The following is a 17212-nucleotide window of genomic DNA, read 5'->3' as shown; positions in this document are numbered from 1 at the left end:
CACCAGAGGGATGTTAATTTAAGCCACAATGAAAACCAATACATACCTATGAGGATGGCATTGAAATTGACAATACCAAATGCTGGCAAAGGTCAGTTTTCATTCCAGTCCCAAAAAAAGGCAATGACAAAAAATGTTCAAACTACCACACAATTGCACTCATCTCACACGCTAGCAAAGTAATGCTCAAAATTCTCCAAGCTAGGCTTCAACAGGATGTGAACCAAGAAATTCCAGATGTTCAAGCTGGATTTAGAAAAGGCAGAGGAACCAGAGGGCAAATTGCCAGTATCTATTGGATCATAGAAAAAGCAAAAAAAAAAAAAATCTGGGAAAACATCTACTTCTGCTTCATTGACTACTCTAAAGCCTTTGACTGTGTGGATCACAACAAACTGTGGAATATTCTTAAAGAGATGGGAATACCAGACCACCTTACCTGCCTCCTGAGAAATCTGTATGTAGGTCAAGAAGCAACAGTTAGAACCAGACATGGAACAACGAACTGGTTAAAGACTGGGAAAGAAGTACGTCAAGGCTGTATATTGTCACCCTGCTTATTTAACTTATATGCAGATTACATTATGCTAAATGCTGGACTGAATATTCCTTAATATAAATAACCTCAGATATGCAGATGACACCACCCTTATGCCAGAAAGTGAAGAGAAACTTAAGAGCCTCTTGATGATAGTGAAAGAGGAGAGTGAAAAAGCTGGTTTAAGGCTCAACAGTCAAAAAAACAAAAATTATAGGGTCCTGTCCCATTGCTTCATAGCAATTAGATAGGGAAACAGTGGAAACAGTGACAGACTTTACTTTCTTGGGCTCTAGAATCACTGCAGATGGTGACTGCCGCCATGAAATTAAAAGACACTTGCTGCTTGGAAGAAAAGCTATGACCAACCTAGACAGCTTATTAAAAAGCATAGACATTATTTTGCCAACAAAGGTCCATCTAGTCAAAGCTATGGTTTTTCCAGTAGTCATGTATGGATGTGAGAGTTGGACTGTAAAGAGAACTGAGCACCAAATAATTGAATCTTTTGAACTGTGGTGTTAGAGAAGACTCTTAAGAGTCCCTTGGACTGCAGGAAGATCAAGAAGTCCATCCTAAAGGAAATCAGTCCTGAATATTCATTGGAAGGACTGATGCTGAAGCTGAAGCTCCAATTCTTTGGTCACCTGATGTGAATATCCAACTCCCTGGAAAAACCCTGATGCTGGGAAAGATTGAAGACAGGAGGAGAAGGGGATAAGAGAGGATGAGATGGTTGGATGGCATCACCAACTCGCCGGACATGAGTTTTAGCAAGCTCCAGGATTTGGTGATGGACAGGGAACCCTTGTGTGATACAGTCCACGGGGTTGCAAAGAGTTGGACACGATTGAGTGAGTGAACAGAATTGAAGTGCTGGCAAGGATATGAAACCCTTCTATACTGCTGGTGATAATGTAAAATAGCACAGCCTCCTTTTAAAACAGTTTGGCAGTTTCTTATGAAGTTAAGCATACACTTAACCAGCACTCACACTTATAGGTACTTAATCAAAATAATGTAAACATGCCTTAAGATGTGTATATGAAAGTGAAGTCACTCAGTCATGTCCAACTCTTTGCAACCCCATGGACTATAGCCTACCAGGCTCCTCCATCCATGGGATTTACCAGGCAAGAATACTGGAGTGGATTGCCATTTCCATCTCCAGGAAATCCTCCCTGATTCAGGGATTGAACCCAGGTCTCCCTCATTGTAGGCAGACGCTTTACCATCTGAGCCACCAGAGAGTCCAAGATGTGTATGTAAATGCTCATAATGCAGTTGGCCGCTCCAGATCATGGGAGACTGGTCCTAGGAGCCCAGATGAACACCAAAATCCACAGAAGCAAAACTCACAGATGCTCAAGTCCCTTAATTATGGTATAGTATTTGCATTTAACCTACATACATCCTCTTTTGTACTTTAAATCATCTCTAGATTACTTATAATGCTTCCGACAATGTGAATGCTATGTAAATAGTTGCTTGCATGGCAATCCAAGTTTTGCTTTTTGGAACTTGTTGGAAAATTTCCCCCCATATACTTTCAGTCCTTGCTTGATTGAATCCATGGATATGGAAGCCACAGATGCGGAAAACAACTGTAATTTTATTTATCGTTAATAAAAACTGGAAATAATTGGTGACTTGATAGATGATGGAATTCCACTAAATAATAAAATGGAATGCTGATACATGCAAAAACGTAGATGAATCTTAGAAGCATTATGCTTAGTGAGAGAATCCAAGCACATGATTGCACAGTATTATTCTATTTCTATAAAATTCTAGAAAGGTGAAAGTATAATGAGAGAAAGCAGGTGGATGATTGCCTGAGAAGTGGTTGGGGAGAGGAATAACTGAAAAGGGGAAAGAGATAATTTTGCTGAGAGCTGGGGATTGAAGGAAGGTTGGGGAGGGGTAAGAGAGAGTGGATGTATCTTACTCATGGTAACGGTTACACTGGAGTGTACATTTGTAAAAAGTCATCAACATGTACCCTTAAGAATGAATGTATTTTCTAGTATTTTAGGGGACTTCCCTGGTAGCTCAGACGGTAATGAATCTGCCTGCAATGAGAGACCCAGGTTCCATCCCTAGGTCAGGAAGATTTCCTGGAGAAGGGAATGGCTACCCACTCCAATATTCTTGCCTGGAGAATTTTATGGACAGAGGAGCCTGATGGGCTATAGTCTGTGGGGTCACAAAGGGTCTTGACTGAGCAACTTTCACTTTTTCACATAGTATATTAGATTTCAAAGCTGATTAAAGCAAAACAAAGCATGCTGCTGCTGCTGCTGCTAAGTCACTTCAGTCCAAAAAAAAAACAACTGGTCTTTAGATATACAGAATCTCAAATCAGTGTTTGGGAGCATTGTAGGGGAAAATTTTAGAAGTCCCAGAGGGGAAGAGGGAGATTAAAAGAAGCCAGATATATTCCAATTTGTGATCTCTGCTGACTTGAATCACCAGGGTATTTAAAATTTTGGCGTAAGTCAAATTCCCATTTTTGGTGATCTTGCAGAAGCGTGGAAAATTGGTAAATATGAGAGTAGCTATTTGGTGGGGGAAATGGACAAATCTAAGGAATTATGAAAACACTGTAGGCCAGAGAGACTGAATTTAGTATTGGAAAATATTAAATACCATTATGAAACCAATTTGCAAGCCATGAAGGACACTGAGTAGAAGCAGCTTGGCTTTGTCAAGAAGCAACCGCATGAGACTTGCTGCAGCCCCTCTGATACTGAACAACTGGTCTGGGAAGTTTAACCAGAAACAACAATTGGAATGTATCCTAGTCAGACATTTAGATATAGTCAGTAGTAAAACTCATCACAAAAATTGGAAAATATGGTTTATAAACTAGATGCAGCTCTACCTGAGGAGTGATATTGAAATTGTCCCAGCACAATGTGAAAAACAGGGGAAATATGCTTGAATCGTGGGTAATGAGTGTATGGTGTGTTTGCATGGGGAGAAAAGCAGGGTGGAAAGTGTGTGTTTGGAGGATGAGGAGAGGGAATGAAAGATTAAGCCAGAATATAAAGGACCTTAATAAACCATGTGAAACAACAGGACCTCACGCATGAATTCCTCCCAGCTACAATAGAAGTACTGACAGACCGCTGGTCCTAGACTTCAGGTCACCTTCCACCTGGGCCAGGGTCATTTCACTTCTATCACCTGGTGCTTCTCCCAGCACTAAAAGGAGAAAACATTATTATGTGTTTGTGGCCAAGTCACTTCAGTCATCTCTGACTCTTTGTGACCCCATGGACTGTAGCGTGCCAGGCTCCTCTGCCCCTGGAATTCTTCAGGCAAGAGGACTGCAGTGGGTTGCCATGCCCTTTTCCAGGGGATCTTCCCAACCCAGAGGTTGAACCCGTGTCTCTTTTGTCTCCTATATTGGCAGGCAAGTTCTTTACTATTAGCACCACCTGGGAAGCCCATTCTACTGAAATAAATAAAGAGGAATTATTGCTGATAAATAGATCACTTTCGAGCTCCATTTTAATGTTAGAGAAGATTGTGTACCTCTTAAGTTGATTCAGAAAATAGCCACATGGTTGAGAGTTATGAAAAAATAAAAGTACAAATATATGCACCATTGAGCCAAGAGAATGAGAGATGAGAAACTACTGTTCCAGGTCTCAGGATGATTCTTGTATATTGGTTGTTAACCAGCTCTTCCCTATGACCTCAGGCAAGTCCTCCCCCTGCCTTTTTCTTATCTGTAAAGTGTGGATAATAATACTGACCCATTATCTGTTATCTTCAATTCTGAAATTCAGAGAACTCTGAAAAACAGAAGTTGCTTTGGTTTTGTTGTAATTTCATAAATTTGTGGCAAACTAACATGGTGGTGAAACCTGGCTTGAACATTAAGGGTTTATGTTCATTTTCCACCTATTGTGAATATTCATGAATTCATGAATATTCATGAAGAAATGTTAAGGTTTGATTATAGTGAAAGAAAAAATTGAAAGTGTTAGTCACTCAGTTGTGACTCTTTGAGACCCCGTGAGCCACAAAGGAAGCCCATTAAATCCTGCTGGAGGTATTTATAACACATGCTGGTAGCTCAGACGGTAAAGAATCTGCCTGCAATGAATGAGACATGGGTTCGATCCCTGGATCAGGAAGATCCCAGGAGAAGGGAATGGCAATCCGCTCCGATATTCTTGACTGGAGAATTCCATGGAAAGACGATCCTGGCAGGCTACAGTCCATGGGGTTGCAAAGAGTTGGACAGGACTGAGCAACTAATATTTTCACTTTCATATGAACTCTACTCCCTTTCTAAAATCTAAACAGTTCTGGATTCTGAAACATCTGGCTTCAGTGGTTTCAGATAAGAGACTGTAGATCTATAATACCTTCCTCTTAGATTTCTGTGAAGATCTTCTGTGAAGTTTTTTATACTAGATCTCAAAAAATGGTGAAGTTATTATTGCATATGGATTGCTGACACTCAGAAATTAGATTCCCCACTCCCATCTCTGAGAATGAATGAAGTTTTAACACTTGATGATGCCTAACTACTATTTTTAGTCTGTCAGGTGTGATTTATACGTATATCAGTTATTAAAATGGAATGTTCCTCTTAACTGTCCTACTCTGAACACTTATCCTTCTTTTTTTTATAATCTTTACATACCTTGATGGGCGCCTTATTTGCCTTCAGGTTTTAGCTGGCAAACTTGTTTTGGAGTCATCTTTCCTAAGGTACATTTTATCAAACTCATGTTTAGATTATATATTTCCTAACTTAAGCACAAACAGATAGGCTTATTTACTGAGAGTTGTCAATAAAAGAGAACTCATAATATGTTATAAAACAATGTCTTTGTTTGTAACGTCATTGGTTAAAAAACACTTGAGCAAAAATGTCCATCTAGATTTCATTGTGTTTCCCAAGTAGAATTTTATTTTTGTGGTTGATTTTTGGCATGCTTCCTATTTCTTCAAGCTATGTAAAACCTTTTTGCTGTGCTTAATCCTTGACCTGTGGGCATGGAGAAATGATTATGCAATACACATCTAGTATTGGGAAATTCATAACTGAAAATTTCAAATACTGAAATGCTTGGGAGAAAAAGATTATTTAAATAAATATTATATTTCAAAAGGAAGAAATAAAGCAGTTATTTTTATATGTGCTTTTCCATGGAACATTTGCTTCTATTCAGAGTTGGATTGGAGCATAGCAATAGTGAATCCCTTTGCCACTCTGGCTCCTGCTCCCCACTGTCTTTTCCCTGGAAGAATATTGTTGCCAATTTAGATGAGTAACCTGTGTGTGTGTGTCTGTTTACCTTTGTTTGGGTAAGTGTTACTAGGTGCCCTGCTCTTGGCCAGCAGTTCCATTGCCCAAGTGGTTTTACTGAACCTCAGAATGAGGAGGAATGCAGTGATGAGACTTTGACCCAGAGAACAGGGTGATAGCTTAAGATTTAAGGTAATATAAGGGTTAGAATGGAGACTTTCTAAAGGAAACAACAAGGATGAAATTTTATTTTCAAGGTCTCATGCTTTCCCTACCCTATTTTCTAATTCTACAACCAACCAACCAACCAACCACTGAACCTCCTTTCCGTGCAGAAAGAAGTATAGCAAGGAAAATTTCAGTCCCTTGTGAATGAAAAGATCATCTTTATTGCCTCATGTCTGACTATGTTGTAATAGGGCAGTCCTTTCATGAGAACATAGGACCAAATGACCCCTTTCAGATCCCTCATTCTTTTAGGCTAATATAAGTATTAGAATGGAGACTTTCTAAAAGGAAACAACAAGGATGAAACTTTATTTTCAAGGTCTCATGCTTTCCCTACCCTATTTTCTAATTCTGCAACCAACCAACCAACCAACCACTGAACATCCTTTCCGTGCAGAAGGAAGTATAGTGAGGAAAATTTAAGTCCCTTGTGAATGAAAAGATCATCTTTATTGCTGCCATGTCTGACTATGTTGTAATAGGGCAGTCCTTTCATGAGAACATAGGACCAGATCCCTCATTCTTTTAGGCTATGACCCTAGAAGATAATTGCAGTTGTTTGAGGGAACTTTTGCAATTTTCTAGCTGGTTGACCTTAAATGAAATCTCTTCACTATCTACTAGATATTCTGTCTGAAAACATTTTTTTCCATTACCCCTAATTTCTATGAGTCTCTATAGAGTATTGTAAGGGTAGGATTAATTATAGTCTGCTTAATATTACTCAATACATGAGAATACTGTTTTTCCATTTAGTTTTCAATACTCTGTAAACCTGTTCATAGTGTTAATCATTGAGATATTTCTGAGAATCAGTTTCTTCATTTTGAAGAGATGATAACTGTAAATAATGACACAAATGTGTTCTGATAAATGGTTTCAGCCAGTGGTGAACATGATGCTGAAAACTTGGTCTCTGTGCACTGGTGCCAGATCAAATCTCAGAGACTGAATTTGGGGTGAAGTAGAAAAGGATAGCTTTATTTCTTTACTAGTCATAAGGGGACACACTAGGATCCTGCCCTCAAAAACAGTGACCCACTTTGGGAGTATTTAGTAAGGAGCTTTATAGCAGTGGTTCCAGGGTGGGGTCGATGATAAGATTAGGGTGTGTGCACTCTTTTAATCTGATTTCTGGTAATCTCATGATGCCTTTCTCTGGTTCCTTTAATATGGCCTCAGGTGTTCTCTGGAATGAAGAATGCTAAATCCATTCCATTGGGGTTTTTGGTTCTCAGTTCAGGACTTCCCTGGTGGCTCAGAAGGTAAAGCGTCTGCCTACAATGTGGGAGACCCGGGTTCAATCCCTGGATTGGGAAGATCTCCTGAAGAAGGAAATAGCAACCCACTCCAGTGTTCTTGCCTGGAAAATCCCATGGATGGAGGAGCCTGTTAGACTACAGTCCATGGTGTTGCAAAGAGTCAGACACGACTGAGCAACTTCACTTTCTTTCACTTTCAGTTCAGTTCAGTCACTCAGTCGTGTCCAGCTCTTTGAGATCCCATGATGATGTCCTCCCTGTCCATTACCAACTCACAGAGTCCATCCAAACCCATGTCCATTGAGTCGGTGATGCCATCCAACCATCTCATCCTCTGTCATCCCCTTCTCCTCCTGCCCTCAATCTTTCCCAGCATAAGGGTCTTTTCCAATGAGTCAGCTCTTCACAACAGGTGGCCAAAGTACTGGAGTTTCGGCTTCAACATCAGCCCTACCAATGAACACCCAGGACTGATCTCCTTTAGGATGGACTGGTTGGATCTCCTTGCAGTCCAAGGGACTCTCAAGAGTCTTCTCCAACACCACAGTTCAAAAGCATCAATTCTTCGGTGCTCAGCTTTCTTTATAGTCCAACTCTCACACCCACACATGACCACTGGAAAAACCATAGCCTTGACTAGATGGACCTTTTTTGACAAAGTAATGTCTCTGCTTTTTAATATGCTATCTAGGTTGGTCATAACCTTCCTTCCAAGGAGTAAGCGTCTTTTAATTTCATGGCTTGCAGTCACCATCTGCAGTGATTTTGGAGCCCCCCAAAATAAAGTCTTCCACTGTTTCCACTGTTTCCCCATCTATTTCCTATGAAGTGATGGGACCGATTGCCAGGATCTCAGTTTTCTGAATGTTGAGCTTTAAGCTAAATTTTTCACTTTCCTCTTTCACTTTCATCAGGAGGCTCTTTTGTTATTCTTCCTTTTCTGCCATAAGGGTGGTGTCATCTGCATATCTGAGGTTATTGATATTTCTCCTAGCAATCTTGATTCTAGCTTGTGCTTCCTCCAGTCCAGCGTTTCTCATGATGTACTCTGCGTATAAGTTACATAAGCAGGGTGCAATATAGCCTCTATGTACTCCTTTTCCTGTTTGGAACCAGTCTGTTGTTCCATGTCCAGTTCTAACTGTTGCTTCCTGACCTGCATACAGGTTTCTCAAGAGGCAGGTCAGGTGGTCTGGTACTCCCATCCCTTTCAGAATTTTCCATAGTTTATTGTGATCCACACAGTCAAAGGCTTTGACATAGTCATAAAGCAGAAATCGATGTTTTTCTGGAATTCTCTTGCTTTTTCAGTGATCCAGCAAATGTTGGCAATTTGATCTCTGGTTCCTCTGCCTTTTCTAAAACAGCTTGAACATCTGGAAGTTCACGGTTCACATACTGCTAAAGCCTGGCTTGGAGAATTTTTAGCATTACTTTATGTTTGTTTCTAATAAGAGCTTAAAGATTTTGGGTCCTGCTTAGTTTCAAACAGGCAGCTCTAAAGGAACATGTTTACAGAAAGTATATATATATTTCCATGTTCTGATTTTGAATATAACAAAATCTCGTTTCCTTTCTTTCTTTCACCATGGACCCGTCTCTAAGCAGTATTCCACTGAACTGAAGAAGCTGTACTGCCAGATTGCAAAGACATGCCCCATCCAGATCAAGGTGATGACCCCACCACCTCAAGGTGCTGTCATCCGGGCCATGCCTGTCTACAAGAAGGCCGAGCATGTCACTGAAGTGGTAAAAAGGTGCCCCAACCATGAGCTGAGTCGTGAATTCAATGAGGGTAAGGAGAATGGGGGGTCTGTGGCTGTTCAACTAAGCTTGAAATAGAGTTCCTGTGGAGAGTTTTGTCTGGGATCCACCTATCTGTTTCCAACCTCTGCAATCTGATGGCAGTTTAGTCTACCTTTTTGACTGATAAGACTGAGAATAATGTTGAATAAATTTCAGGCTTTCACAAGAATTAAACTGCTTATTTTAATATTGGTAATTGCTGGATGACCTGGGCTTGCCTCTCTTCTCCCTGTTTCTTCCTTCCCTTCTGTCGGGATAGTGAGTAATTTCCTGGGTTCTATCTTGTGGCAACAAAGATTTGAAATGGCAGACCAGTGTTACAGCTCAGTTACAGCTCAGAGTTTTATTCAGCAAACAAAGGGTAGGTATACCCTGGAGGCGTGAGGGTGGATCGACTCCAAGGGAGAGGCCTCAGTCCATCTTGGCTGTCTTTTTGTTCTTTTTGTCTCCTCTCCCTATGCAAATTAGGGCTCGCTATGTTTCACCTGAAGTTCTCACTCCCACTGCAGTCTGCAGATTTTCTTTTGTTTTGTTATTGTGGTCTTTTCCCTTTGTCCTTTAGCCACCACCATTTTAGACTCCTTTTTCCTTTTCTAACTACCTAACACTCCCCCCCCCCACCTTTTTTTTTTTTAATGAGAGGATTTAAGGAGAACAGTGTGGCCTCTGATCTGTTGGTCCCTTGCTAAGGGCTTGAGTACCTCTCCCAGGGTGATTGTCAAGGCTGGACCAATTAGGGTCTAGAAGGGTAAGAGAAAGGAGCATAAAAAGTGATAAATATTTAAAAAAGAAGAAGAAGAGGAAAATGGGGAATAAGAAAAATAAATGAAGACAAATAACAGATAAGAGGAGTAAATGGAAAATGTAGAACATGAGCTTGGGAGGGGAAGCAGTAAAGTGAAGGACTGACCGTCAAAGAGCAGGTATCTTGGGGCCAGGTATCTTACAGCCTTTAAGTGCTGTATCCATAGATAAGTTAGGTCCCAGGCTCTGAGCCTCAGATCCAGTAACAGTTTTACAGAAGTGGTCATTATTTCCAAGGGTCCTCTTACATTTACTGTTCTAAAGTTTACGAAGGGAGGCTAAGTCAAGAACACAAAATAGTTGAAAGGAAGGGCAAGAGAAAGCATAAAGATTCATCAAAGAGCAATGAGGAGATAGGAGGATTGGGAGTTAGAGTATTTTATAGAAATTATGTGAAAAATAGGAAGATTGGTAGGTTACCCTGAGTATATGTATGTAGAGAATATAATAGGTGGTAAAGAAAAAGTAATGAAGAAAGATAGTAGATAGAAATTTTAAAAAAGAAAATAAAGTTGAAATCTCTCCACCTTAACACAACTAATTTTTACTTATTAATTTCTAGTCCTTGTCTCTATGACCTCATTATCCATACCTCTGCATCTTACCTTTCACTTAACAATATGCTGTAGAAGTTATTCTCTATAGCTAGGCTTCATTATTGGTGTCCATAACTGCTCTTGATCCATCAAAATGACATAGCCATTTTTGTTGTTGTTTGCTTTTTTCTTATTTTTTAGCATAATAGTTATTTAAAATTTTTGCCATAATATATGATGCTTCAGGCAACAGAGAGCATCTTGATATACGAAGCCTTTTACTTTGAGTATCAGTTACTGTAGAATGAGAATATGAGACCAAAGGTTAAAAATAGCTTTACAGCATTAACTCTTGGAGCAGCATCTTTATTTTTGAGTTCCATCAGGTATCGCATTTTGTGAAACTTTGCTTATGTTCCTTTCAAAATTTGCTTCCTTTTTTAAGCCTCTAACCTGGGACAATTGCAGTACAACAAATAAAGTTAGTTTCCCATCTTTATGACCAAAGTAAAATCGTGGCTTCATCATGAAGAAAAGAATAGGCAAAGTGAAAGTTATATCCTTGCCATCCATAGCTTCTTAGTGTTTTAAATGGTCAATCTGGGGGCAGTGTTTTCTGTCATGCAGGTGTATTTTTTAAATTAACTTGTTCCTTTTTCTTCCATTTTTCAGAGAAGCTGGAAAAACGCCCTGTATGGGTCAGCTTAGAAATGTAGTTATAGAGTTCTCTACAACTTGAATTGTTTACCTTGAGCCCAGAAACATGGGACTGTTCCCTTAAATATAGATGACCATTCCTGACCTTTTTATGGCTATAAAGGTTGTGATACCTTCATGTGTTAGATCTCTGGCAACAGGATCTAGTCTTCTTTTCAAGCATGTATATCTCCTATATCATACAAACTATTTCTTTGACCACCACTGTTCTGTCCATAAAGTTTCATTTTATTTTCTTTGTTTTGAGGGTAAAGAGCTAATTTTTTTTTTTTTTTTCCATTCTGCAGGACAGATTGCCCCTCCCAGTCATTTGATTCGAGTAGAAGGTAACAGCCATGCCCAATACGTAGAAGATCCCATCACAGGAAGACAAAGTGTGCTGGTACCTTATGAGCCACCTCAGGTAAGCAGATAAGGACTGGGCAGACTTGAGAGAGTGTTACTTTTAGTAATAGGAGGTGTTTCAAGCATATAATTCTATCTTAGTTATAAAATAGGTAACTGTTTTTGTATTTATTCTTTCCCTTCTCTTCACCAGGCACTTCTCTATCCCCCTTCAAAACTGCTAAATTTGTACCAAATTTGTTCTTGTTAACATGGCTCTGTTGCCCATGTTCTCATCTTAAGGCAGAAAATAATTGAATCTACAGTTGAGTTTATCCATGGCATTATTATCCAGAGATCTTAATTGAAAATTCAGCTGGTAGTGGATGTACATGAGTATTGGATGCATGTATTTTTCCCTCATAGCTCAGTCAGTAAAGAACCTGCCTGCAATGCAGGAGACCTGAGTGTGATTCCTGGGTTGGGAAGATCCCCTGGAAAAGGATATGGCAATCCACTCCAGTATTCTTGCCTGGAACATCCCATGGACAGAGGAGCCTGATGGGCTACAGTACATGGGGTCGCAAGAGTAGGACATGACCTAGCGACTAAATCACCACCACCATTTTTACACTATCCTGAAAATGGGAGACCCTAAAAGGGATCTCATAGTTGAAGTCTGAATGTACAGGATGGCAGATTAGAAAAGCAGCATGCTGCAGCAGAGAGAACACGGGAGTGGTGAGACCAGAGACCCTCGATTTGGTGACTCACTCTGTAGACTTCTAGCTTAGAACTCTGTGTCTCTAGGTTTCAGATTGCTTCATCCATAAATTAATCTTCTGGACTAGATTATTTAACTCTGAATTCCAGAGTGTTCTTTATAGAAGTATACATTCACGTGTGTGTTGTACTGTGTTATCCATATCATAAAAATATCCCTGGAGCATTACTGCTATAGTTAGTAATTTTTTCATCTCTAACTTTTCATATATGTGATGAACCCTGTTTGAATTAAGTGATAGGGATCAGCTTGCAAGTGAATAGGGTCAAAAATGGTTATTTTTAAAAACCCTCTCATACTGTGCAGAGGGTCCACTATTGCAAATACTAGCTTTAAGCTTCCTAAGATCCAAGGCAAAGAAGAATCTACCATGGGTTTTGCAGTTTTTTAGAAGAAAGCATATCACTTGATCAGAAATGGAGTTGTTTAAGTAAGTGAGAATTAAGAAGGAAGAAGTGAGAAGAAAGAACATTAGTTCAAGTCATTGTTAACACCGACTCTTTTCCTCCCTGTGTTCAGGTTGGCACTGAATTCACGACAGTCTTGTACAATTTCATGTGTAACAGCAGTTGTGTTGGAGGGATGAACCGACGTCCAATTTTAATCATTGTTACTCTGGAAACCAGAGAGTAAGTGGCATTTGCAGAACTGTCATTCTGTAGAAACTCTGGGCACAGGGCTAAGTGAAATTGTGTTTGTTTTATCATTACCTTTGCATGTACAACAGAGAGCTACCCTAGATTTTGTCCTCTGTGCTGTAAATCCTTGCTGCAAACACTTACATAAAGATCTAAGAAAGTGGAGACAGAACAGGGTGGGTAAAGGTAGAAGAGAAAAAAAAAAAAAGAGTTGGGAAGGTGTTCAAGTCACTTCATACCTGAATTCTTGACATTTGACTGGAATAGTTTCTGATTAGACAGTGTTTGTTTTCATGTGGGCCGAGAGACATTTAACAGTTTCTTTGAATAAGTCTGAGCTGCCTAAGGGGATTTTATCTGGAGACATCCATTGGCTTAACTCAAGTTTCCTTCAAAATATGTAGCTAAATACAGCTGTTCAGCTAATGGCTTGGAGGTTCTTTGCAGAACAAATGGATGCTATTTACTAATATTGCTCATGGCATGTAAGCACTTTTGTGTTCTGCCAAATGCTTTGGGGCCCATCCTCAAAGCAGCCTTGAGTTGGTGGTGGAGCTGGTGCACTGGTGATGGCCAGCAGGGGGCTTTTCAAATTCCTTTCATTTAACCCTTCCTTCTCCTCTTTAATTCCTAGTGGGCAAGTCCTGGGCCGCCGCTGCTTTGAGGCCCGGATCTGTGCTTGCCCAGGGAGAGACAGGAAGGCAGATGAAGACAGCATCAGAAAGCAGCAGGTGTCGGACAGCACAAAGAACGGTGATGGTACGAAGCGCCGTAAGTAGCTGTAGTGGCCCAATGGGGTAGGGCTCAGTCTCCGCCAGATACAGCACCTGACGGGTGATGTCTGAGAAGCTGCAGAATAAGACCTAAGGGCTTTAGAGACACGTTTATGAACTTAAACTGCAGCTCTTGATGAAACAGATTCTGGGGGTACACTATAGCTTTTCAAAAGCAGATCATCATGGAAGATTACCCAGCAGTCCTCCAGACATGACTCCTAGACGAGTAGCATCAGCATCATCTGGAAGCTGGGTAGAAATGCAAACTCTTAGTTTGCAGGCTTGCTGAATCAGAAGTACTGGGTGTGAGGCCCAGGGATCCATGTTTTATAAGCCCTGTAGGTGCCTCTGTTGCCAGGTGAAGTTTGAGAACCAGTACCTTAGCATATTTATATCCATTTATCTTTCTGTTATTGAAGGTGAGGGTTGAAAATGCCACCTGCCTACCTCCTGAGTCTGGGGGAATAGTGAGACTTAAGACTGCACTTCATAAAGCACAGTCTGGGGAATATGCAGCTGTGGGTTTTCTTGAATCTTGACATGTAGGACTCACTCAGGGCTTTAGTTACATCATTTATAGTGAGGCTGATGATTTAGATCAGTTGGTTTCACACTTGTTTTTTTAAGCGATAAAAGCTTTTTAAAAATGAAGTATTTCAAGGAGCTCAAAACAGCTGAAAGCAGAGCTGTTCTAGTTGAAGGGGTGGGAGTCAGGTGTGGGCTTTGGTTTCATGCTTCACTCACAGCCCCCCTTGCATGTCAGGTACTCACCCCCAGAGGTCTCATTCTTCAGGTCACAGAGTTTGAAAACCATTGATCCAGCCAAGCTACTAAAGCATGAGATTTAATTCTAGAAGATGGCTTGCATAAGCCTCCTATCACTCTAGCAAGTATTTTGAAATATATCACACTGTGAATTATATTGTGAAAAAGGTTTTCATCTTATTACTGATTCGTATGCAGAAGAAATAAAAACGGCATTGAATTTTGCAGAACAACTTGTTGTAACAACTAACCTTTATCATCTTTGAGCTGTTCAGTGTGATTTGCTTTTCCAGTTTTTTTCTCCCTGATTATTCTTCAAACAATCGTATATATAGTACTTAGATTATATATACACTATCAATAGTGTATGTACTATCAATAATTATATCTCCACCCTAATTCTCCTCTTGAGTCTGTCTGTTGACCTAGCTCCATATGCTTCCTTGAGCACCTCAGTTACCTACCAATCAAAAACTTTCAGTAAGAACTCCAGTAGGAGACTCATCTCTATATTCTGGGTCCTAGGTATAGTTTCTAAATTTAAAACCTTTAGGGATATATAAAATTAATTCCCTGATTTTACCAAAGAGAAAACTGAGGTCCCAGAGACTGCTTGTCAGAGGCTATGTGATATTCGTACTAACATGGGAGGGGGGAACTCACAAGGTTGAATGCACAGACAAGACAACTGCTACAAACTGCGTTTACCTCCTTGGAAGATAAATGATCTGAAAAATAAAACACAATTCCAATTTATCTTCCTCTGCTGAGCAGCTGTTCACAGTCACCCTCCAGTAAAACAGGGATTCCTGTAGCACTGCTTAAGCCAGAGGCCATTTCCCAGCCTCCCTACACCCACCTCCTGTTTTTCTTTCCCTGTTTTGCCTCACCTCCCCCCACCCCACTCTCATTGTTAGGTTTACACCTAATATAAAAGTAATCATCACTGGTTGAATGGCTGCTTAGAACTGGAAATTCTAATCTCATCACTGTCAGTGGAGCTACTGTCTGTTTAATCAGTGTATTATTGCTTCAGAAATGTTCCTAGGATGAAACTTGCACTTTTCCTCCACCAGCTTTCCGTCAGAACACACATGGCATCCAGATGACATCCATCAAGAAGCGAAGATCCCCAGATGATGAACTGTTATACTTACCAGTGAGTCTCCCTTGGGTATTCGTGTTGCTTCATTTTCGCCTTCTTTGAATGAGCTTTTACTCTGTGGTCATCTTTTGATTATCTGTGAATGAGAATGTGAAGAGGGTGATAGAGGCAAGTGACATAAAACAGAAAACCTACTTTTTTTTTTTTTCAAAATTAGGAAATTATTCATCCCCTCTAAAGTTCCAGAACAGATTAATAGTGTGGGCTCTTTCTGTTAATACTCACCCAGTCAGAACTACACTACTAATAGAGTTCTTCTTATGCAAATCTTTAAAATTAATTTGTTTTTCATTACTGAAGAGTGATAAGATGATCCTAGACAGCTTGGTCATACCAATTTAGGACTAAAATTTTGTCAGAAGGCATTCACAAAGTTGATATACTACTATAGAGTATTGCCTGTGGTTTCTTTTGCTGCTGCTGGTGCTGTTACGTCACTTCAGTCGTGTCCGACTCTGTGCGACCCCATAGACGGCAGCCCACTAGGCTCTGCCTTCCCTGGGATTCTCCAGGCGATTTCTTTTAGGGAATGCTAAAAAAAAAAAAAAAGCAAAGCTAGGCAGAATCCTCAACTATATGGGAATGGCCATATATTGTGTAGGAGCATTGTTTATTCCTACAAGGAATATAAGCCCTCTCAAGGTTACCAGGGTGCCCTTTTTGAGATTATAGTTGCAGTTCATTTAGTTCTTATCACCTTAGGTCTTTGCCATCTAGAGTGGCAGCAAAGCTTTGGTAACCAGTATTGCTCTTAAGATACAGACAAGCTGGGCCAGAAGATTTGGCTGGGATTGAAATTAAGCCACAGGTTTGGGTGTGCCATGTTCACTAGCCCTTCCTTTTGAGGCCCTAAAGGTCAGTCAGGTCAGGGAATTAGACTGCTTGCTGGCAGAACAGTCAGACAGTGAGTTAGCTGAGATTCTCAATGTCTTGTTTCTCAGGCCACATATGGAAACTGGTATGTGAACTCTTAAGTTTCCTGCTATACTAGATATTCTGAAAGCTCTAATGTGTTTTCAGCTGATGAGATAGAAACCACTTTAAAGAGCTGTTTCTTTAATGAAATTTCAGTTTGTACTAATGGAGGAAATACCCTATAAACAGTTATATCTTATTTTTAGTGAAGAATTAGCCAGACTGAAATGTGTGAAGAAAAAAAAAAAACAACAACTCTTCATTTAGCATGAATTTAGTTGGTGTTTGCTGAATGGCAGAAATGCTAGACTCTGACTATTAGAGATCATTAAGGTACAATTCTTACCTTCCAAGCCCTTGTCTTCTAGTGAGGAGACAAAGAAATATAATAATGAAATCAGCACTTGAGTAAAGTTAGGGGTGACACTGTGGGAGCTCACAGGAAGGGTGCATGACTTGGCCTAAAAGGTTGAGGTCAGGAAAAGCTTCTCAAAGAATATGATGCCAGAGCTGGGATAAGTAGGAATTAACCCAATAAAAGGTAGGGAAAATCTTTCCATTTCTGAATTCTGACAGGGAGGGGACAGGCGACGTGCCAGGGTGCACAGAGTGACAGGAGCTTGCTCTCAGGGTCAGGCAAGTGTTCTTTGTTCTTCACTCGCCTTTCTCTAGTCCTGGTTCT

General features: G+C 40.2%; 1 protein-coding gene across 4 annotated transcripts in view; it reads left to right on the top strand.

Annotated features, from left to right (window-relative positions):
- TP63 (tumor protein p63) overlaps positions 1 to 17212 on the top strand; it is a 266039-nt gene that overhangs the window by 223546 nt on the left and 25281 nt on the right. For 3 of the 4 annotated variants that reach the window (XM_020872826.2, XM_020872829.2, XM_020872831.2), the window contains 5 exons: positions 8909 to 9095; positions 11451 to 11566; positions 12791 to 12900; positions 13544 to 13680; positions 15527 to 15609. In XM_020872826.2, coding sequence (XP_020728485.1) covers positions 8909 to 9095; positions 11451 to 11566; positions 12791 to 12900; positions 13544 to 13680; positions 15527 to 15609 — 633 coding nt within the window. The remainder of the gene's footprint in view (positions 1 to 8908; positions 9096 to 11450; positions 11567 to 12790; positions 12901 to 13543; positions 13681 to 15526; positions 15610 to 17212) is intronic. The other variant, XM_020872827.2, reaches the window with a different exon arrangement.

Source organism: Odocoileus virginianus, chromosome 4, assembly GCF_023699985.2.
Source record: "Odocoileus virginianus isolate 20LAN1187 ecotype Illinois chromosome 4, Ovbor_1.2, whole genome shotgun sequence".
Taxonomy (NCBI): Eukaryota; Metazoa; Chordata; class Mammalia; order Artiodactyla; family Cervidae; genus Odocoileus; species Odocoileus virginianus.
This window is presented reverse-complemented; position numbering and strand designations above follow the sequence as displayed.